Source organism: Trichosurus vulpecula, chromosome 4 (genome assembly GCF_011100635.1).
Source record: "Trichosurus vulpecula isolate mTriVul1 chromosome 4, mTriVul1.pri, whole genome shotgun sequence".
Taxonomy (NCBI): domain Eukaryota; kingdom Metazoa; phylum Chordata; class Mammalia; order Diprotodontia; family Phalangeridae; genus Trichosurus; species Trichosurus vulpecula.
The window spans coordinates 192,410,803-192,434,089 of NC_050576.1; the positions used below are offsets into that span (position 1 = coordinate 192,410,803).

The following is a 23,287-nucleotide window of genomic DNA, read 5'->3' on the forward strand; positions in this document are numbered from 1 at the left end:
TCCAAATTCAAATACAGGCTCAGACACTTACTAGCTGTGTAAGTCTGGGCAAGTCACTTAATTTCTGTCTGCCTCAGTATCCTCAACTGGAAAATGGGGGATAATATTAGTACTTACCTCACAAATATAATATTTGTAAAGCATTTATACAGTGCTTAGCACATAGTAGGTGCTTAATGTTTGAGCAGCTAGATAGTGCAGTGGATAAAGTACCGAGCTGAGAATCAGGAAGACCTGAGTTCAAATCTGGCCTCAGATGCTTACTAGTTGTGTGACCCTGGGCAAGTCACTGAACCCTGTTTGCCTCAGTTTCCTCATCTGTAAAATGAGCTGGAAAAGGCAAACCACTCCATCATCTCTGCCAAGAAAACCCCATATGAAGACACAAAGAGTCAGACGCTACTGAAAAAAATGACTGAATGACAAAAATGAATGTTTGTTCCTTCCTCTTTTTCCTTTTACAAACTGATGATAGCCTACCCTTCCAGGCTTATTGCCTATTACTCAGTTAATTCTAATTAACTGTGGTAGTTTGCTGTTAAATTTAGGATCAAATAGGATTTCCTCATTGGTCCTTTTTTTAATGTCTGTTTTTGTGTTTTATAACATACATAATTATTAGTACAATAGTATGAATAAGGGCTAGATCTGTGTTATTAATAATATTGGGAACTCCTACGTGCTCCAACTCTGTCTCCCAATTCAGGTTGGCATTTTCTCTGCAACCTTGAGCCCCTGGAGGTTAAAATACTTGCCCAGGCTCACAAAGCCATACCGTGTCAAAGGCAGGACTAAAACCCAAGTGTTGCTGGCTTCCCAACCAACTCCGTGCCCACTAGGCTAAGGCTGCTTCGCCAGTACAATTTGTGCATATAATTTGCAAATAAGTAAATACACACATATTGGCAGTGTGTTTTCCAACTTTTTTTATTGATAGGCATGAGCAATCAAAAAAGTTTCAAATCCACTGACTTAAACTGTAGGCTTCTTCTAGACAGCAGGACTCAGCTCCCTAATGGCTGATCATGAGTTGTGATCCTTTTTATTACTTAAACTTGCCACCAGGGGTCGCTGTGGATTCCCCAGGGCTAAGTCCCGTTGGTGGTGGTCAAAGGCAAGGAATTTGCCTTTATAGGGGTGCAGAATGAATGATGCACAGCGTCACAGATAAAGAGTGTGAGCCTCATGGCCTGAAGATTAACATTAGGGTGCCTCATTCCATAGCTGTCCCATTTTCCATTTGTCCCTGTTTTGTCAGTCTTAACCCCAGGCTGAGGCACGGGATGCTCACTCATTTCTCTAACTGTTGAGTCTTTTAAGGACTATGTGGGCTGAGAGATTCTGGATTCACAGAGGTTAGAAGGCCACCATGAGCCCCTGGGGACACCTTGACCTTGAAGAGTAACCCAGAAATCTTTCTCCTTCAGTGGGTTATGTGGTTCTGCTCAAAAATTGTTCATGGCTCCCTCCTGCCGTCCAAATAACATTCAAACTCCTTTTTTTCTGGCATTCATGGCTCTGTAGCCTGACACCAGTCTCTGCTTCTAGCCTTGTCTCCTACTCTTCCCCTCACCTCTCTCTACACCACCACCTAAGTGATCTTGGCAAGTCACTCAATGGGTGTTTCCCCATTGGACCCATGCGGCCTCTTTCTTTATCCATAAAGTGAGGGGGCTGGACGAGATGATGTCTAAGGTCCCTTCCAACTCTGAAGCCCATGATTCTAGCTTTCTATACTAGGGGACTGAGGGGGAGGAGAGATTTGGGAAGGGGAGGGTGATGCAGGCTATCTCCTCCCTTCCTGCCAAATTTCTGGGTACCCAAGACCTGCTAGAGACCCCCACCCTGCTGAGCCACAGGACAACAAGCCCAGCACAAAGGAAACTCTCTCCATTTATTGGTTAAATCGATGTCCCCCTACCCCTTTCTCTACCCTCCCGCCCCATTGTGTCTACATCCCACTGTCCAGGTGTGTCCTGGCCTCTGGCAAGGCTGGGTCAGCATGGGGGAAAGATGTCTCTGCATTGCTGGAGTATCAGCTCAACCACTTGGTTCTGAAACACCATGGTCATGGGCATGTTTCCCTCCTCAAACTCAGGCCGCAGCAGTGTGGGCCCAAAGACGATCGCCACGCTCTGTACGGACATGCGGTTTTTTTCTTTTTGCTCAATCACCCTGGGGAGGGAAGGCACAGGGATCAGGGTGGAAAGACAAGCTGTGGATGTGGACATGGGGCTCCCCTAACCCCACTGAGGACTTCTGCAGAGCCTGAGCTCAAATGCTAAATCCGGGTGTCTCAGAGCTGTAGGGTTAACCCCTCTGGGTACCCCCCCCCAATAAAAGAGGAAAGACCTTTCCTTACCTGCAGAGGTGCTGGAAGAGGACACGCATGGTGTTTTGGTTGGGGGCGGGAAGGGAATGCACCAGGTCCCGGATGAGGCAGCTCCGCTGGGCCTGATCCTGGAGTTCTGGGGTGAGGGGAGAAAGAACTCAGTCAAGGGAGTCTGGGCTGGAAAGTGTTCTCTGTCTGGTGCAAGGAAGAGCTGAATTCCCACCCTCAGCTGAGTCAAATCTTTCCTTCTACAGCATCCTCCTGACGTTTAGAGGATGGGGTTGGGGAAGGCATTCTTGAGAAACCCAGAGGGGACGAAAGAAGCTGCCTGTGGTGGCATAGTGGAAAGAATGCTGAACTTGGGTGTCAACAGGGAACTGGGTTCAAATCCCACCTCTGATAATTACAAGCTATGGGACTTTAAGCAAGCCACTTAGCCTCCTGAGCCTCAGTTTCTCTAGCTATAAAATGGAGATAATATTACCCATAGCACTTGGCTCACAAATGAGATAATGTACATGAAGCTTTTTGCAAACTTTACAATGCTCTAGAAATGTCGGTATTTATTGATAAAGGAGCCGCCCTTCCTTTCCCAGGGAGACACCTGATGGGATTGCGACCATTTAGATCATTCCATCTCTCCATTCCTGTCTTTTCCCTATAAGCTCAATGTCACCACCACTGCCCCCCAGGCCTCATCTCTCACTGATGGCTGCGATGAACTGGCGGAAGTAAGAGAAGGGGAAGAGGGGCTCAGGCAGCTCCCGGAAGAAGAGCTTCAATGCTCCGGTAATGACGTGGACGTCCTCCCATCGCCCGTCATCCAGGTCCAGCCGCTCATCTGAAGGAGGAAGAGAAGAGAGGAGTGGGAGTGAGGGGAGCTGGCTCGAGTCCTCTCTCCCCAGCCGTCATTGGGAGAGGGGAAAGAGGGGGGAAGGATGCCTTGGGCAAGGAGGGAAGAGGCCCTGGGGCCCAGGGAATCCAAACAAGGCCTTGGCTAAGTTTGACAGAATTGACAGGACCTCAGATTCCATGGGGCAGGTGTGAGGGATTTTTCATAGCTCTCTCAGCCAAGGGAATCTCCCTCACAACTCAGCCTTCTCATATGTCTGGAGACTGGCCTGGATCCAGCTATTTCCTGGCAAAGGACTATGAGAAAGGGGTAGCTAGGTGGTGCTGTGGAAGTCAGGAGGACCTGAATTCAAATTCCACCTCAGACACTAGCTGTGTGACCCTGGGCAAGTCACTTAACCCTGATTGCCTCCAAAAGCGAGGGGGGGGGAAAGAGAGGACTATGGGAACTCCAGGGACAAGGCCTCATAATGAAGGGTTCCTCTACTCTATGAGCCATAGAACCTAATAGAAAATACTTCCCCACCGTCCCACCTGCAATGTGGGTGTCTTAGTACATTCTTTAGCTTAAAAGAAACAAGACGACTCAGGCAGACTCACCATGGTCCACTTTGTAACGAAGTTTCTGGATGGTGGCCAGATTCCCACTGATGCGGTACAATCCATCAATGTCCAACCCTAGCAGAGTTGAAAGAGAAGCTGGCTTCCACTTCTTCCAGGAAGCCCTCCTGGATTCACTGGGGACAGAAGAGACACAACTCCCCTTCCCCCACTACCACCTCTCACCCCAAAGCGATATCTTTATCTACTCTCAACAAGTCATGTATTTATCTTCTGATTTGACTCAACCTTCCTTGTCCAGCGCTTGCTCCGCTGTCTCTCTGTCCTCCCCTTGTCTCTATAAAGTGCATGGTCTCATTTTTCATAAGGAGCAGTTAATGATGAAAAGGGCATTATGTCTAACTGCATCTGTATTTCAGATCAGGTCTCCCCACCCCCAACTCCACACTTCCCAAAAGAGCAGGGCTTTTGCTCTGTTCTCCTGGCTCAGTATAGGACCTCACCTAGTACCCAGTTCAATAAAGAGTCATGGTGAGGTGGAAGAGAAGTCTGAGCCTAGAGGGCAAGGAGGAGGGGAGAGAATCAGATTAACGGTGACTAGGAGGCTCCTTGTACCCCAGCCCCACCCCATGTCCTCCCTAGGCTTGAGGAGCTCCCCTCTTGGGAATGGGGGACAAGAACAGTTCCTAGTGCCCACGTACCCCGAGCCTCCACTGTCCGGATACACTGCTGCACGAAGCGGGGTATGAGGCTGTTCTCTCGCTCACATAATGTAGACAACGCGCAGCCAAACACCTGGTCTGAAAGGGCAGACGGGAGAACCAGAGCTCAAGTACCATGAAGGCTGCCTCCAGATGCCCCCTCCCCGGCATTCAGAAAACAGAGATCCAGGGTGGGGCAGGGTATAGAACAAAATACACATAGCTGACTACTGGGCTATATACAGACATGACAAGAGAGACTCAGAGAAACCTAGGCAGACAATGCAGAGTGAAACGGGCAAACTGAGAACAATTTATCCTGGAATTTATTGCACAGAAAGTGGTTTGGCAAGATTGAAAACCTCTGGTCAATGCAACGGCCAGCTATGATTCCAGAGGACTGATGATGAAGCATGCAGCCCGCCTCCTGACAGAGAGGTGATGGGCTCAGGGTGAAGGCGAAATAGACATTTTGGGACATGACCAATGGGTAACTCATTTGTTTTTACTATGCATATTTGTTACATGGGTTTTCTTTTTCTTTTTTCCTATGGGTGGGAGGAGGTGAAAGAGAGAGAAAATACTTCCAAAAAATCCAATGATACATAGATCCATACTATCCATCATGCCTCTCATCCTCTCTGTTGTATGTGCATGCTCAAACACACACACACACACAAAACCACACACACAACATACACATACAACACACACACACACACACATATACACCCCCTACCTTTGATGTAGCCCTTATCTCGAAGAGACTGCAGGGTTGGTCTCCTCAATAAGAATTTTCGGAGTTTGTGCCGAACCTTGTTGGAGTCATTCTCAGGACCCATGGGACTCACTGTGGGTGGCAAGCCCAGCATCCATTAGGGGAGCTACTTGAGAGCCCAGGACTGTAGGTACCAAATAACCTTCAAAGAGAACTTCTTCATCCTAGATAAGGTTGCTCAGAGATTTCTCTCCAACCTTACCACTGAGATGGAGTGGGGAGAAGACTTCCCTGCCCTGTGATGGAAGTCTCCTTTCTTCCCCCTCCCCCACCCCAATATCTCCCACCACCTCCCAGTTCCTAGTCCTACTTACTAGGATGTTTCTTTTCCTCTTCTTTCTCCCTTCCACCTCCCAGCCGCTCAATGGACCCAAAGTCAGCACTATTTTCACTGTCAGTCTCAGGGTAGGCATCTGTGGACTAGAGTCATAAAATTTCGGAGTTGGAAGAGGCCCTCTTTTCAAATCTCATTTCCCCAAAATAGGAATCCCATGTATAGCATTCCTGATAGGTCCTCCTCTGGGGTCTGATCTGCTTGAACACTCACAGTGATGGGGGCTCACTGTCTCATAAGATAAACTTCCAGCATTGGACAATGGAGAGTTTCTCCTTTTATCAAGGTGAAATCTACCTTCCTATAAATTTGAAAGGTAGCATGGGGTAGCACAATAGTTCTCAAATATTTTGGGCTCAGGACCCCTTTAAATAACTTTTAAGGGGCAGCTAGGTGGTGCAGTGAGTAGAGCACTGGCCCTGGAGTCAGGAGGACCTGAGTTCAAATCTGGACTCAGACACTTGACACACTTACTAGCTGTGTGACCTTGGGCAAGTCACTTAACCCTAACTGCCCTGCCTTCCCCTCTGCAAGAAAAAAAAATAACTTTTAAAAATTGACGATCCCAAAAAGGTTTTGTTTTGTGAATTATATCTATAGATATCTACTATATTAGAAATTAGAACATAAATTTGAAAGGTAGCATGCATAATAGTTCTCAAATATTTTGGGCTTAAGACCCCTTTCAAAAATTTAGGATCCCAAAGTGCTTTTGTTTTGTGAAATATATATATATATATATAGATATCTACTATATTAGAAATTAAAACATCGTAATATTATATAAAATTGCTTTGACCTCACAGACCCCCAAAAAGGTTTTGGGGATCCCCAGAGATCTCAGAATTGTACTTTGGGAACAACTGGTTTGATGGAAAAGGCACTAGACTTGGGAGTCAAGAGGATCTGTGTTCAAATCCCACATTAGACACTTAGCAGCTGTGTGACCCTGGGCAAGTTGTTAATTCAACCTCTCTGTGCCTAAGTTTTCTTATCTGAAAAATGGGAGGGAATTGACCTCGATGGCCTTGAAGATCCTTTCCAGCTCTAAATCAATGATCTTATTATACACTGTTGGCTCATATCAAGTTTGCAGTCTATTCGTACCTCTAAAGCAGGTCTGTGTCATGGACCCCTTTGGCTGGCTGGTGAAGCCTGTGGACTCCTTCTCAGAAGGATGTTTTTTTAAATAAAATAAGATACATAAGGCTATGAAGGAAACCAATAATATTGAAATAAAGATGTAAAATTTTTCCTGTCCAGGCTTATAGACTCCTTTAAAATCTATCCATAGACCTTGAATTAAGAACTCCTGTTCTTTAGATGTTTTTTCTCATAAACAACTGTTAAGTCAGAACTTCCCTATCCTGTATCTGTACAGTTGATTATTTTAAACCCAAGTGTGGGATTTTATGTTTTGATGCTTTGATGGACCAGTGATCTCGTCAATGTGGGTCCTCCCTCCAGTTGTACAAATCATAGCCCACCCGTGACTTACCATTTTGAATCTTTCTTATCCACATCCTCCCATGAGTGTTCTACAGGGGGTCCCTCCCCTGGTGTTGGGGGTTTTCCTCCAGATCGCTTAACATTTTGTGGACCACACAGTCAATGAGATCTCCTTTCCTCTGGATAAATGACCACCCGACCTCCTCTTATGGTCACACAGCTTTGTGATGATATTTTTTACACTGCTTCTCCAGCACAATTTTATCACTGGTGGATGTTATGTTGCCTGGTCACTGTGACCCTCATTTTATATTTATCCCTATTAAATTTCATATTGTTAGTTCTCTGGCCCATAGAGCCAGACCATGTAAATACTTTTTTTTGGAGGGGGGAAGGCAGGGCAATTGGGGTTAAGTGACTTGCTCAAGGTCACACAGCTAGTAAGTGTGTCAAGTGTCTGAGGCTGGATTTGAACTCAGGTTCTCCTGACTCCAGGGCTGGTGTTCTACTCACTGTGCCATGTAGCTGCCCCTGTGTAAATACTTTTAAATCCTGATTCTGGTGCCTGAGCTTACCTCTCCTTCTCACATTTGTACCATCCACAAAATTAGTAAGTCTAACTCTAGCTTCAGTAACCCCTTTCACAGAGACTTGGGTTTATCACTCTATCTTTAATCAGTAATAAAATCTTAAAGAGAGTAGCAATAAAACTGTCATCTAGAGACTGTTAACTGGTACACCAGGAGAAAGACTTGGGGAAAAAAGTCAAAGGACTAAAGGAACTTCTTTCCTGAGAGACTTCGAAACCTTTGAGAAAGACAAAAGAGGTATTTCTTGAAAGAAATTTGTCTTAGGTTGTTGAGAAAGTACCCCAAAAGAGAATTCTTAAGAGACTCTTACTGACATTCTGAGAGGGCACCATAGTGGGGCTGGCTTTCCAGAGTTGAGGAGAAGTCAGCAGTTGTAGTTGAGGGTTAGAGGTGACTGGCTATTATCTTTCTTACTGTGATATATTATTTAAATATATCTTTCTATTGTTATACTATTAATAAATTGTATAGCCAGTAACAATTATGTTTATTTAATCCTATAGAATTGGGGAGGGTGGGGTTCTGAGAAAGGGAAAAGAAAAAAAGTTTATGAGAAAAGAGGTTTCCTTGGTTTAGTAAACTGGTCAGAGATAATTGGCTAATAAATGAAAGTCTTGTATTCCTACTGATTTATGAGGAAATATCAGAATACATCTTGATTTCTTTAGAACTTAAGATGAGAATAAGGTGACAATTTAGAGCTAGCTGCCTGGAAGTGGAGGTCTGGTGTGATTGTCACTAGGCTGCATGAGGGAGAGGGAGGTAATTATTTCTAAAAACCTGCTATATAAGTGTGTCATTTACATCTTTAATTCTTAATTTTTAAAATGCAGATAAGCTATTAAAATACAAAAATAACAATAAAGTCAAATAGGACAACGCAAAAATCAGAGCCTATGGCAGACCACTAAAGAACAACTCTCCTCACCCCTGTCCAGAGTGACATCAATCCCTTAATCAACATTTTTAGGTATGGGAAACCATCCACCATGCTATAGAAGACACAGTCAGGGCTGTTGTTGCCTCCATCTTAACCCTGCTGGGGATCAGGTCTCAATTCTGAGGGACCTAGGTGGGTGGGTGGGTGGATAGGTGCTGAGGGCCTTCCTTTTCTTCTCTGTTAAACTGAGGGGTTTGAAGTAGCTGATCCCTGTGGTCCTTCCCAACTCCTGATTCTGACTATGAATGACTTCCCTTATCACACACACACAGCAACATAATCCAGCAGAAGGAAAAATAGGATTTCTCTCCTTCTTCTACAGTGATAGCAAATTATCTAATCTAGGTCAAGACTGTGAGTATTGGCTCCCAGTCCCAAGGACAGGCTTGATCTCAGCTGAAAGTTGGGCCCATTCCATCCATGAACACTGGTCCCTTTCCTCCCATCCCAAACCATGCCTCCCCACAATGAATATTGTTACCTGCTCCCGGATTCCCTGACTGATAGCCTTGTACCACGTCCCAATAATGGGCTCTGAGTCATGCTGAATCAGGTACTCAGAGCCATCTCGGCTCTGGAGCTGGAACGGCAAAACATTTCCACATAATTCAGTAAGGCATTTATGATCAGAAGAGGGAAGGCCCTGATCTGAGCTGAATTTCCCCACCCTGGCCTGATGTATTCATTTACTAAGTGCCTACTATATGCAAGGGTCATTTAAATCTTTGTCCAAGTTCTTGATTAAAAAAATGTCTAACAGGACAAGACAGACTACGGAGTCCTATGGATAGCATGCCACCCAAGCCACCACCTCCCACTATGTGGTGATAGTAATTCATTAATCATTAACTGTATTACATCATAAGACTGTATTATCCATTGTGGATATAAAAATAGAGATGTACTCAGAGAGTTTATGATCAAACAAAGGAAAACACACCTACACAATTATGAAACAACAGGGAGTAAGGTAAATAGAGCAATTTGGAGCAATTCACAGGAGCACAGAAGCACAGATAGAAAGATAGCAGGGACCTTGGAGGCTGTTTAGTCTGACATGACCCACAGGCAAGGTTTACTGAGACACCTGCAGAGGGGAGAGCTGACTTTCAGCCTGGGGTGAGTGTGGGCAGGGCAAGTCAGGCAAGGCTTCATGGCACCCAAGTTAAGTGGGGAAGAGAGAGAGGAGAAGGAGGGTCCATTCTAGGCAGGGAATACTTCAAAAGCAAAGGCATAGAAGATGGAGAAGACAAGATCGGTGAGATGAATATGGGGGCTAGAGTGATTGGTTGTTCTAGTTTAACTAGAATACAACCATGAAGGGGAGGAATAAAAGGTTTGAGGTGGGGTCTTCAATTATGGAAACCTCAAATATTAGGGGCTATACACAAAAGTTTATAATTAAATTTTGTAGACAGTGGGGAACTATGGGAGAGGGACATACCTAACCATGTCCCTCCCCAGTTTTCAAGATCCTGCAGTGGGACATGCCTCCTATCTCTTGGCAGAAAGGGACTAGATGTGCATACATTTTCCAGGCATGCCCAATATGTGAATTTGTTTTGTCTGACTGTACTTATTTGTTACAAGAGAGGACTTTTATTTTGGAGAGGGGAGGGTGGAGTGGGGAAGAGTTGGTAGATAATGGTAGTGATGTAAAAAATATATATATAATATAAATTATATAATATATAATATAATGATAATAAATAAATAAATAAAATCTAAAAAGAAGAAAAAGAGAAGTATTAATGGAAAAAAATTAATCTACAGAAGGGAACGGAAGGAAATTCAAAGAGGATGTAGAGATATAGGGCAGTTTTGTGACTATCTTGTTAAATTGAATATACACTTTGGAAAAGCTGCATAAAAGTTCCCAGTTTCATAAATACTCCTCTTTTCTTCTTCATCTATTGAAGTGTTTGTGTTTGTTGACATTTGTTAAGTTTACATGAAAAGGCACTGCCCCCTTTCATCCAAATATTATATCTGCCAAAAGGGGCAGAAAAAGGACATTTGTGAGAAAAGTGTCTTAAGACAGTTCTGAGGACCTAGGAAAAACTGCCCTTCACGTGAATATGCTAAGAGGACTTGTTTTAAGGCAGCTTCAGTTATCACAAGTAGAGATTAAAGGTGGGGATGGTTGCAAGGCATTGTGGTCCATCAGTTTGTTTACATATGACTGCTTTCAGAGGTTTGAAGGACATTGTTGAGAAACTAAAGCAAAGAAGTGTTTGGGAGCTATTGAAAAATCTATATACTGACTGTGCAAGCCATACCTGATAGATAGGGTTTTTTGTTTTTCGATCCAAGTTAAAGATGGGCTCCTACTCATAAAAAGGATCTGATCTGAGGCATCAGAAGCTATCGGGTGAGAGAAGGGTCCCAGGGTCCTCACCTGTAGCACATTCTTCTTGCTAGACTTGTCCTTGGCGGCCCAGTTGAGGGTGGCTCCTCGGAGGTCTACGGTGTACTCTGGAGTAGATAAGGTGGATGGCTGTCTCTGCAAGAAATGGGGAGGAAATATCTTCATTGAGCTCTCATTCTTCTTATCCCCTTCATTTCCCCAACTCGGATGAAACTTCCAAAGCCAGAGAACAAGAAAGAATCTGGCAACTGCCATGTTCAGTCTGAGAAGAGAGATCAAACACCCAGGATTCCTTGAGTGTCTGGGAGGGATTCTGACCTTGGGGGAATGAGAAGCTTTTTGTTTGTGGTTACTCTTTAAGTATAACTTATCCTCAGCCCCCTAACCCTCCCCCCACAACAGCATATGTTTTGTTGTTCTTTAGTCATGTCTGATTCTTCTTGACCCCATTTGGGGTTTTCTTGGCAAAGATACTGGAGTTCTTTGCCATTGCCTTCTCCAGCACATTTTATAGATGAAGAAACTGAGACAAACAGGGTTGTGACTTGCCCGGTGGCACAAAGCTAGTAAGTGTCTAAGGCCAGATTTGGAACTCAGGAAGATGAGTGTTCCTGACTCCAGGCCTGCACCACCTGGCTGTCCCAATAGTATATGTACTGGAATGCAAGGAGAATGGGTCACACAGTAATAGGATCATTGATTTAAAGATGGAAGGGACATTAAAGATCACTAGATTCAACCCCTTTATTTTTACAGATGAGGAAATGAAGGCACCAAGAGGTTAAGTGACTTGTACAAGGTTGTACAGCTAGTAAGTATCTGTCTTGGGCAGGATCTGAACCTCGGTTTTCCTGACTCCATGTTCAGTACACTATAATGAGGGGCTCTTAACTTGGAGATTGTAATCTTTAAAAAAAACCCTTTTTTGATAACTGTATTTTAATCTGATTGGTTCCCTTTGTAATTCTAGGTATTTCATATGATGCATTTACAAAAAGCATTATTCTGAGGAGAGATCTTTATCCAACTGCTAAGGGGGTTTGTGACACACAAAAAGTTAAGACTACCCCAGTCAGTAAACATTTGTTGGGCACCTACTATGTGCTTAGTACTATGGTAAGCAATGGGGATATAAAGAAAGGCAGTCTTGGGGCAGCCCTGGTCCTAGAGTCAGGAGAACCTAAGTTAATCCAGCCTCAGACACTTGACACATATTAGCTGTGTGACCTCGGGCAAATCACTTAACCCCAATTGCCTTGCCCTCCCCTGCTCCAAAAAAATTTAAAAAAAAACCAGTCTCTATTTTCTGGGCGCTCACAGTCTAATGGGCTGTGTGTGGGATTTGCTTTGTCATTTTCCTATTCCAGTAATGAGGCCAGATCCCATTCCTTGCTCCCTTTGGACTGGAACTCCTCAAGCCCAGTGGCTAACTCAGGGGATGTTCACCCTGAGAGTTCTTCCTCTGTCCCTGGGGTGGGGGTGGAGGGTCCTCTATGCTCCAGTCCTATTAACTTCTCCTCCTATATCCTATAGTCCCTCTCTTCAACCAGTGGATGGAAAGGAGCCAGAGACATAAGAAAAGTGGATAACTGATAATATGCTCAAAAAACCCTTCCCTGCAACTGGCCCCCGCCTCAATGAGACCACCTCTCCCACATCCCCAGTAACTGAAGACACCAGGCCAGCATGGGAATCATCATCTTCATCATTATTTTCTAAGATCTACAAATCATTTTATCCTCACAACAACTCTGGGAGGTAGGTGCTGCGATTATGCCCATTTTACAGAGGCAGACAGAGGGTAAGTGATCTAGCCAGGGTCATGCAGCTAGTCTGAGGCCAGCCTTGAACTCAGGTCTTCCTGACTCAAAGGTCTAGTGCTCTATCCACCCAGCTGCCTGAGAAGCCCAGCTTGGACTGGGTGACCAGAGGTTCCCATCCTTAAGCCCTCTATATCCCTGGGATATAGGGAAGCTATCTGGTGCCCTAGCTGAGTGCAGCTAGGTGGCACAGTAGATAGCGTGCTGAGTCTGGAGTTGGAAAAACTCATCTTCCTAAGTTCAAATCTGGCCTCAGACACTTAGTAGCTATGTGACCCTGGGCAAGTCACTTAACCCTATTTGCCTCAGTTTCCTCATCTGTAAAATGAGTTGGAGAAGGAAATGGCAAACCGCTCTAGTATCTTTGCCAAGAAAACCCCAAATGGAGTCACAAAGAGTCAGAACATGATTGAAATGACTGAATATCCCTGGGAAAGAAATAAAAGCAGTAGCCCAAATGTAGGAGGCAGTGCCAAGAAGAGGAGTGATAAGAGAGGTATATATCCTAATGATCACTGTCTCCCCCCTCCAATGTCTCAGATAAGGTATGTTTGTAAGGAAGACACAAAGTCCCACACATTATATTCCTAGAAATTCCTTCCCTTGCTATGGTCAGGAAGAGGATAGCTACCTCCATGTCAAGGGGGAACCCTCCCTCTGAGGATTGGGTCTATAGGGGTAAAGTATAAGAGATTGTCCCTGACATGACCCATGGTTAGGTGAGGCTCTCACCAGGCCACCAGCAATTGAGGCCTTTGATTCCTTAAAGAAGGTCAGAATCCCGCCTTCTAGCACAGTCCAAGATGGGCTCCAGTTCTTCTTACTGAAGAGGGAAGCAATGTCATTATCATTGTCATCATCATCACCGACATTTACATAATGCTTAAGAATCTGCCTACATGATCTCACCTGAACCTCAAAACAATCCCACAAAATACACCTCCTCCAGCTATCTCCATTTCACAGATGAAGATACTGAGGTTAAGTGACTTGCTCATAGACATAGCTAGGAATTATCAGAGGTGAGATTCAAATGTATATTGTCCACTACACTGCGATTCGACTTTGGGTACTTAGAAGCTACCCCGATGACACCCCTTACCCCATCCAGTCTCCCCTCAAGTTCTGGTCCCTGGTTCTGCTCACTGAGCTCTATCAATTGCCCCCGCTCACCGTAGACGTTTCCCTTTGTCCACTGTCTTGGTGCGATGAAGGACACCAGCTTTATCCAGAGTCTTGGACTATGAGCATGTTGGGGAAAGAAGAGACAAGGTCAAAAACAGCAAGTGGGCAGAGGGCATCACAGATTTTCAAGCCTAGCCAGGTATTCTGTTCACCTGCCTGGTAAAAGTCTTTTGAATGAATTTAAATCTCAGAGACAGAAACTAGTGCAGTCCTTGATGCTCCTGCCTGGACATAGCTCCTTCAGGATAGGAACTGTCTTTTGCCTCTTTTGCCTACTGTGTGCCAGGCTTAATAAATATTTAATAGGAGCTTAATAAATATTTAATTGACCTGAATTGAAGATAGCCCATTTCTTCATTGTTCTGGAGAGCTGTTAGAAAGTTCTACCTTGCAAAGAAATAGAAATTGAGGGGATACCCACCCAATGGGGAATGGCTGAACAAGCTGTGGTGTGTAATTATGATGGAATACTATTGTACTTCAAGAAAACGATCAGCAGGATGATCTCAGAAAAGCCTGGAAAGGCTTGCATAGGCCGATACAAAGCAAAATGCACTGGGTACAAAATAACAGGAGTATTGCAGATTGATCAGTGTGAATGACTTAGTTATTCTCAGTGATACAATGATCCAGGACAACTCTGAAGAACTTAGGATGAAAAATGCCCTCCATACACCCAGAGAAAGAACTGATGGTGTCTGAATACAGATGGAAGCATACTTTTTTAGACTTTCTTTATTCTTCTTGAGTTATATTTTGCCTATGTTTTCTTTCACAGCATGACTATTATGGATATGTTTTGCATGGCTACACATATATAACCTATATTAAACTGTTTGCCTTCTCAATGGGGGGGAGGGAGAAAGGGAGAGAATTCGGAACTCAAAGTTTTAAAAACAAATGTTTAAAATTGTTTTTACACATCACTGGGAAACAAATACTAAATAAAAAAAATAGTTCTACCCTGAAACTTTTGTCCACCTTTTGGTCCTGCTTCAGAATCACAGAAACTTAGCTGGAAGGACCTTGGAGGTTACCTAACCCAATACAGAACTAAGCAGGAATCTTCTCTTGTTGTTCAGTTGTTTCAGTCATGTTTGAAGAAAGGTACTGGAACTGTTTGCCATTTCCTTCTCTAGCTCATTTTACAGATGAGGAAACTGAGGCAAATAGGGTTAAGTCACTTGCCCAGGGTCACTCAGCTAGCAAGTGCCTGAAGCCAGATCTGAACTCAGGAAGATGAGTCTTCCTGACTCCAGACCTAGCACTCTATCCACTTCACTATCTAGCTGCCCCAGGAATCTTCTCTACCATATCCTTGACCAGTGGTCATCCAATCTCTGCTTAGAGAGCCTAGTGATGGGTAACTGTCCCGGGGAGCCTTTTTCATTTTTTAGTGCCTTAATTTGATGGCCGTGACTCCCCTCATTCTTCAAGGTACTACAGCTATGTATGCACTGAGAGTGAAAGTGTAGCCCCTGCTGTTGGGAGACTCCTTTCTGATCAAAAGAAACTTTTGTATTAAGTATTGCTTACTAAAAAACCTTTTTGCTTGTATGCTAAGAGTTAATCATTTTCTCCTAAATTTGCTTATCAAAAATCTAACATTTTTTCCCTCTTGTTCCAATTTCTGCAGAAGGCTTTGTTCCACCGAGATAACTGTAGCTTCTGTCAAGGTTGTTCTCTGGATACTTATTAGAATGCAAAACGAGCATATCGTCCATCCGGAAATAACCACCACATCCAGTGGCACGGACTGTGTGCCATCCTTAGCTTAATTATGGGACCAGTTCATCGTAGGCATCTCCCAGCCAAAAGGCGCTTCCATCTGATGCTGCTGAGGGTCAGAGACCAATCATGAGCATGGTCCATAAGCTAGGTCATGTGCCTTATCCAATTATCGCTCAGAAAATACAAGCTGTAGCTTCATGTACATGCTATCTCAGGCCAATCAGTGCTAGGAAATCTACAAGAATGCTTGAGGATCGAGGGGCCTAATTGATAAGTACTGAGAGATGGCAAAAAAGGGGCTTTTTCAGAGTGGAGGCAGGAGCAATCCAGCCTCAAATTGCATTGCTAATGAGGATTTATCTTGTGACCCTCATAAGGAGAGGTGTATTTGTATTGGCATCAAGAAGGCTGATGCAAAACCAGAAGAAACTCTCCAGGACCAAAGGAAGTGTGCCCTTCATCCAGAAATCCCTAAGAAAGGGATGGGCAATGTGGAGTCTCCCATACTTACTATCATCCAAGATCTAGGTGGCTGCAATTTATCTCTACAATAATGCCTAACCTTCAATAAAAATCTCATCAGAATATGAGTAGAATTGTGGCTTGGGTTTTGCTTTCATCTTTTAGTGGCATGAGAGTAATGTTTATCATGTAATTATCTCTTTAGAGAGTGTTAGGGGCTGAATGTTGGGGAATGGCCAGGAGAGCCTAATCCCTACCTCTCTGACCCTTGGAATTAGAACAGGAACTCATTACTTCTTGGGGGTCCTTTTTACTTTTAGACAGTTTTCCCCTATAGGATAAGATAGAATAAAAACAATAATAGCCCTTTACAGTTTGCAAAGGGCTTAACAAATATTATCTCCTTTGGTCCTCACAACAACTTTAGGAGTTGGGTGCTACTATTATCTCCAAGATTTTACAGATGAGGAAACTGAGGCAGACAGAAGTTAAGGGATTTGCCCTGGGTCACACAACTTAGGAAGTGTTCCAGACTGGACCTGATCTCAAGTTTTTCCTGATTCAGGTTGTAGGGCTCTATCCACAGTGCCATCTAGCTGCCATGGGATGTTAATGGCGAAGCTCATGACTCTAGTATCCATCATGGGGGTACAGGGAGGGAAGTTCTCCATCCAGGAGTAGAATCAGCTTAAGTAGAACTGTTCCATTCCCATGATGGTGAGGAAGAGGATGTTTATTATTCTTGTTCCCCACTCCCAGTTGACAGGTGGAAAGTGTGAGAGAGATCAGAGTTCAGGAGAAGAGATTAGAGAGAGGGTAGAAAAACTCCTCCCTACCCCCAGCATATAAGCGTGCGGGGCAGGGGGCGGGGGGAAGAGAGAGAGAGAGAGAGAGAGAGAGAGAGAGAGAGAGAGAGAGAGGAAGAGAGAGAGAGAGAGAGGGGGGGGGGGGAAGAGAGAGAGAGAGAGAGAGGAAGAGAGAGAGAGAAAGAAAAAGAGAGAAGCAATGCCTAGATTGGGAAGGAGAGTCAGAAACTCCCCTGACAGCATTCGCTGCTTGTCTGGTCCCTTTCTCACAGAACCCTCTCCATGCCCAGCTCCCCAGCTCCATTCTGGGGAGCCCCAAACCCACTCACTTTCTCCTCTGGAGGGCTGCTTGGTGTCAGGGAATCACTGCTCTGGCTGGACTTGCTGCCGCTGCTTTGGTGGCGCTGGCCCGTGACAGGTACCTGGGGGAAGGGGACAGACACTCAGAATCCCTCCACCTGCCCTGTAATGTCTATCCCTTCCCTCCCCCTCCCCCTGATCCAGGGCCATTACCTGGGGAAGCTCCCACTGGGTGGTGCTATCACTGGGATTGTAGAAGTATGGCTTCCCCTGCTCATCCTCGGACCTCATCCACTGGTGAGGAAAAGTCCAATCAGTGACCACTGCGTGTTGGGGGTGGGGGGAGGGAAGAAGTTCTTAGACAGGTGAGCTTCTCTGAGGCTGGGACGGGATGAGAGGGGGAAGGAGAGACAAAGGAGGGGAATGAGAGAGGAGAAGGAAGAAAAGGCGAGGAGGATAACATTTCAGAAAAGAAAGTGGATGGCCATGGGAAATGACAGACTAGATTTGGAGCGGAAGGGGGCTCCAGAGGAATATTGGAAAGAGGGTTCCAAGAGAGCTCTTCCCTTGCCCAGTCCTGACATACCTGTTCCTGTGTATAAAGATTGGTATAGAGCAAATGCCCATCCGGGGTGATGTGGCAGGACCAGCCAGGGGGTATGTAGGGGTCAGTTGTTTGCCCTGGGGCTGGGGAGCCCAGGCTGGCATCAGTGTAAGAGCTCCCTGGAGAGTAGTCTTCATCTGGGTAGCAGGTCAGTTCCTCTGGATAGTCTGCCTCTGGTGTTGGTGGCTGGAACACAGCCCATGTCAAGAATCAGTGTATGGCTCCACCATTTTGGATGTGCTTCCCTCCCCAAGAGTCCTCTACTCCTTCAGCCCATCCCCCACCCACCTTCAACCACCCTAAAGAGCTCAGCTCTACCCCAAGGTGACTTCTCCCTTGCCCCTGAACTTCCCCATCCCCTCCTTACCCGTTGGTCCATGGGGCTACAGGGGGCAAGTTCTGTTTGCATCTCAGGGATGGTGGACTCCTCCCATGCAGTCTCACCAGTCAGGGGGTTGTAGAAGAACACCCTCCTGCTTTCTTCATCCCAGTACTGATCCCACTCAGCTTCAGGGTCCCCCGGGCTGCCCAGAGGGGATAGAGAGGTAGCTGGGCTAGATGCAGACTCGGGAGGCCCAAAGGGAGATTCCCAAGTGGTCTCCCCAGTGATTGGATTATAATAGTAGGGTCGTCCACTGCCTGAGTCTGTATGAGTCTCCCACACTGGGCCGGTGGAGGTAGGGGTTGCGCCAGGGGCAGGGGCAGGGACTGGAGCCAGAGCTGGAGTTCGCTGCTGCCTCTCCACATTCACATACACAGGGTCCAGAGAACTCTCTACCTGTGAAGGGAAGAATGAGGGTCAGAGGTCATAGAAACAGAGAGAACAAAAAGCATCAGGCATTGGCCCACCTGTTACTGGGAAGGAAGGGAATCAGAAGTCAAAGAGGAATAGAGAAATAAGCTTGGGATGATCACCTTTTGGAGCTCTCTTAATTAAGGTCCCATTCCCCTAAGGGGGTCCTTAACCCACTCACTTTCTCCTCTGGACAGTTGATCACTTTCACGGACGGATGAAGAGTATTCAGATTCCTGATTGAACTCCAGATAAATATCCATTGTAACTCATCACTCTCGCCCCCTCTCACTATTTTGTGCCTTTTCCCCCAAACGGCTGGGTGTGATAGATACTTTTGCCAATGTTTCCTAATCTCTTTAAGGATTACCCCCTTTCCAAATAGGAATCAATCTGACACCTATTTACTAAGAAGCGACGACTATAGAACTAGGTGCTGGGGATACAAACAGAAATCTAAAAGTGTCTCTGCCCTCGAGGGGTTCCTAAGCTAGTGGAGGAGGGGGATTCCAACATGTGCCTAGAAAAGGGATAGGACAAGGTAGGTTGTATTAGGGCAAAGTGAAGATCCAGAAAAAATGCCATAGGAATATCTGAGAATGGGGAGGGAGAATAATTTAGCTGGCAGGGAGGGGAAGCAATCAGGGAATGCTCCCAGGAGGGGGTGGCATCTGAGCTGGGGGCCTTGAAAAAAGAATCAGAGATGAAGATGATTCCATTCCTGGGAGGCAGTGGGAATAGGTGGCATCGGGGCTTAAGTAAAGCATAAAAAGTCAAGCCATAAGTGACTTCCAGGAAAGATGTCTGTGTGAATGGTGGCAGAGAAGCCCAGCTCATGCATGTGCCATAGGAAAGACCTAAAAACAGCACCAAACTGAAAAAAGATTAGGAAATGCAAAGAGAAACTACAGCAAGTGAGTTCTTTCATCGAATTTAGGACTACATAACAAGGAAGGAAACAAGCATTTATTAAGCACCTACTATACACCAGGTACTCTGCTAAGCACTTTACAAATACCTTATTTGGTCCTTATAGTAACTAGGGTGTTATTATGCCCCATTTTACAGCTGAGGAAACTGAGGCAGACAGCAGTTAGGTGACTTGCCCAGGGTCACACAGCTAGAGGCTATCAGAAGCCACATTTGAACTAAGGTTTTCCTGATTCAGGAAGACTCATCTTCCTGGGTTCAAATCTGGCCTAGGACACTAGCTAGCTGTGTGACCCTGGGCAAGTCACTTAACCCTTTTTGCCTCAGTTTCCTCAGCTGTAAAATGAGCTGGAGAAGGAAATGGCAAAGCACTCTAGTATCTTTGTCAAGAAAAACCCAAATAGGGTCATGAAGAGTCGACCGAAATGACTAAACAACAACAAACTTCCTGATTCCAGGTCCTGCACTCTACCTACTATAACCTAGACAGTCAGAAACCTAGAAAAGCGAGAGAAAGGAGATCCTTCCAGAAAAATGCGAGTGTGATCAAAGGAAAACAAGATGGAACTCTGAGCAGAGATCTTGGACACCTGATCCCTTCAGCACCATCTACCTGGGGGTCAGAAGCCCTTAGGGATTGAACGAGGAAGTTTTACACTGATTAGAAACCTGCAGGTTTTTGACCGCAGAGGCAGACACAGAGCCAGTATTGATCTGCCTGGGGTGGTCTATTGGCTCTGGAAGTCCACAGAACTGTAACGTGAGATGCTCCAGAGGACCCTGAAGATCCAGCGCTGGGAACCCAGACAATCTGGGGAATTGGGGGGAGGGTCTGAAGCCTACCAGCATTGGGAGCTCAGTCATACCAGAGGAAGTGGAAGTCAGCAGCAGGAGCTAAGGTCACTGAATTCAGAACCAAATAGGGTGTGACTACTCCAGCCGGGCAAACACAGTGGGGCAGAACAAAGTCCTGGCCCAAAGCCCCAATCCAGGAACAGAGATTATAGATATGAGTAAACAGAAGCAGATACCAAATTCTATAAATAAATATGATGGATTTGTATATCTACAAGAGTCCAACCCAGAAGGTAGTAATTCCACAACTGCCACAAACAAAGCCTCAGAGGGAAAAAGAATTCGTGGCCACAAGGACTATAAGAGTACCTGGAAGGAATGAAGCAAGACATTAAAAAAATGAAATTATTAATGAAAAAGAGCTGTGGTGGGGGAGAACTAGACAGAGATTTCTGGCCCGAATGGCTACCTGAATGTGGGCAGGCCACCAAATTTCAACAGATCTACCCCAGCAAAAACCTAAAAATTGCACAAGTCCAAGTAATTATCAAGAAATCCAATAAGAATGAACTGATACAAAGTGAAGTGATAAGAACCAGGAGAACACTGTACACAGTAACAGCCATATTGTGTAATGATCTACTGTAAAGGACTTAATTATTCTCGACAAAACAACAAACCAAGACAATTCTGAAAGACTCATGATGAAAAAATGCTATCCACTTCCAGAGAGAGAGAGAACTGATGAACTCTGAGTGCCGACTGAAGCATGCTTTATTCATGGTATTTTTCTTGTTTTGGGTTTTTTGGTGTTTTCTTTTGTAATATGGCTGATATGGAAATATGTTTTAAAATTGATACACCGCTTATTTTCTAAAGGAGTAGGGAAGAGATGGGAGGGAAGAAGAGAATTTGGAACTCAAAAATTTTTTAAATGAATGCTAAAAATTTTTAAATGTAATTGGGAAATATTTAACAAAATAAAGTATATATTTTTTTAAAAAAAAGAAATACAATAAGAAACTGTGGTAAATAACGTCTTCCCCCTGAGAACTACACAAAAAGCCAGAAGCTCATAAGAAAGGGGTTACCAGAAAAGTGTCAGTCCAAGCGAACAATGCTTAAATACCAAATACCTTTGGTCAGGAAGACGCAAATTCAATGGGGCAGCTAGGTGGCCCAGTGAGTAGAGCACCGGCCCTGGAGTCAGGAGGACCTGCGTTCAAATCCGGCGTAAGACACTTGACACACTTACTAGCTGTGTGATCTTGGGCAAGTCACTTAACCCCAATTGCCCTGCCTTCCCCCTCAAAAAAAAAACAAGCCCCCCCCCCCCCCACCAAATGTCCAAACTTCTGTTGAAAATGGATTAAAGTAAAAAAAAAAAGGTGAGTTCAAATCTGGCCAACCTGTGACCCTGGGCAAATCATCACCTCTGTTTGCCTCAGTTTCCTTTTCTGTAAAAAAGGAGATAGTAAGAACACCTGCCTTGCTGGGCTGTTGGGAGGATCAAATGGGATAATAACAATTATTAAGTGGACAGTGAACCACATACAGTAAGTGCAACATAAATGTTAGCTATCATTATAATTATTAATTTGTATGGCTCTGTATTAGGAGGCATCAAAAGAGTGGAGGGCTCCCCCAAGAAAGCCCCAGGGGGGCTGGAAATACACAGCAGTCCTCTTGGAAGGGATGTGGAGTGGTAGTAACCAGAATGGGCTGGACAGTGCTCATATGGGGACATCCCAAGTACTAAAGGCTCCGAGGTCTCCAGTGTTCAGTCTTGCGGTGCTTGATCATTGGAAATGGGGAGTTCATCACAGTTGGTCATTGCATAGGTCAACGTCCTTAAGTCTTCCAAGAATTGTTTTTTAATGGTGTTGCTGGTTCTGCTTACTTTGCTCGGCAATGATTCATCCAGGTCTTCCCGAGTTTCTATGAATTCTTCATACTTTGCATTTCTTGTGAAAACACAATTTGTTCAGCCATTGTCCAATGATGGGTGCACCTGCTTTCCTCCCAGGTCTCTGTGGCCATCAAAGGGCTCTGAAGATTCAGTGCTCCGAACCTCAAAAGTTCAAGGGAGGCCTAACCCTGGGAGACAGACATCAGTATAGGAACCCAGGTGAACTAGGTTACAACAAAGCTGGGCTGACCATCGAGCCCCAAAACACAGCAGAAGATGGTCCTGGCACAATGCCTCATTTCAGACCCTAAGGCCGGAGATAAGAGCAAAGACAAGACGATACAGACAACTATGAGGAAATACAATGGATTCAGAGATACACAAAAATCCAACCCAGGAAGAGAAAATAATTCCACAATTGACACCAGGAACTTATAGGGAAAAATAGATTTTCCACAAGGACTGCGTGAATATTTGGAACAAATGAAGCAAGACATTTAGAAAATGAAATAAAAACTTTGGAGGAAAGAATTGGAAGGAGAATAAAGATTAGAGCAGGAAATGGCAAACTTAAGCCAAGTAAGGGATTCTTTGAAAATTATAATAGACCAAACAGAAATTAATGACTCCACAAGGGAGGAAAAATATTTAAACAAAATCAAACGACTGAAAAAAAAAGAGGACGTAAGGTATCTGGTATCAAAAAACAAGTGACCTGGACAAAAGGGTCAAGAAGTGATTTAAGAATCCTTGGACTTACTGAAAACTATGACCAAACAAAAAGCCTTCATGTGATATTTCAGGAAATCATAGATGAAAACTGCTCAGATTTATTAGAGCTGGAGGGGGCAAAGTAAAGATGGAAAGAAGCCATTAATCACCTCCTCAAAGAAAGAAAAGGAAAAGTCCCAGAATTGTCATAGCCAAAATTCAGAGCTTCCAAGACAAAGAAAAAACAGTCAGAAAGAAAGAATCCAAGAACCAAGGAATTAGTCAGGATCACAGAAGTCCTGGCAGCTTCTCTTTCAACAAGAGCAGATCTTAGAA

At 44.7% G+C, this 23,287-nt stretch overlaps 1 protein-coding gene across 3 annotated transcripts in view; it reads right to left on the reverse strand.

Annotated features, from left to right (window-relative positions):
• Positions 1–909: 909 nt before the first annotated feature.
• The window catches only part of ARHGAP27 (Rho GTPase activating protein 27), a 65,664-nt gene continuing 43,286 nt past the window's right edge, over positions 910–23,287 (reverse strand). For all 3 annotated transcript variants that reach the window (XM_036757330.1, XM_036757332.1, XM_036757331.1), the window contains 15 exons: positions 18,181–18,591; positions 17,796–17,999; positions 17,423–17,503; positions 17,239–17,331; positions 13,899–13,966; positions 13,458–13,548; positions 10,936–11,040; positions 9,019–9,117; positions 5,539–5,644; positions 5,186–5,296; positions 4,447–4,545; positions 3,785–3,862; positions 3,039–3,173; positions 2,363–2,468; positions 910–2,175 (listed from right to left, as the gene is read on the reverse strand). In XM_036757330.1, the coding sequence (XP_036613225.1) occupies positions 1,998–2,175; positions 2,363–2,468; positions 3,039–3,173; positions 3,785–3,862; positions 4,447–4,545; positions 5,186–5,296; positions 5,539–5,644; positions 9,019–9,117; positions 10,936–11,040; positions 13,458–13,548; positions 13,899–13,966; positions 17,239–17,331; positions 17,423–17,503; positions 17,796–17,999; positions 18,181–18,591 (1,965 nt within the window). In that variant the 3' untranslated portion in view covers positions 910–1,997. The remainder of the gene's footprint in view (positions 2,176–2,362; positions 2,469–3,038; positions 3,174–3,784; positions 3,863–4,446; positions 4,546–5,185; positions 5,297–5,538; positions 5,645–9,018; positions 9,118–10,935; positions 11,041–13,457; positions 13,549–13,898; positions 13,967–17,238; positions 17,332–17,422; positions 17,504–17,795; positions 18,000–18,180; positions 18,592–23,287) is intronic.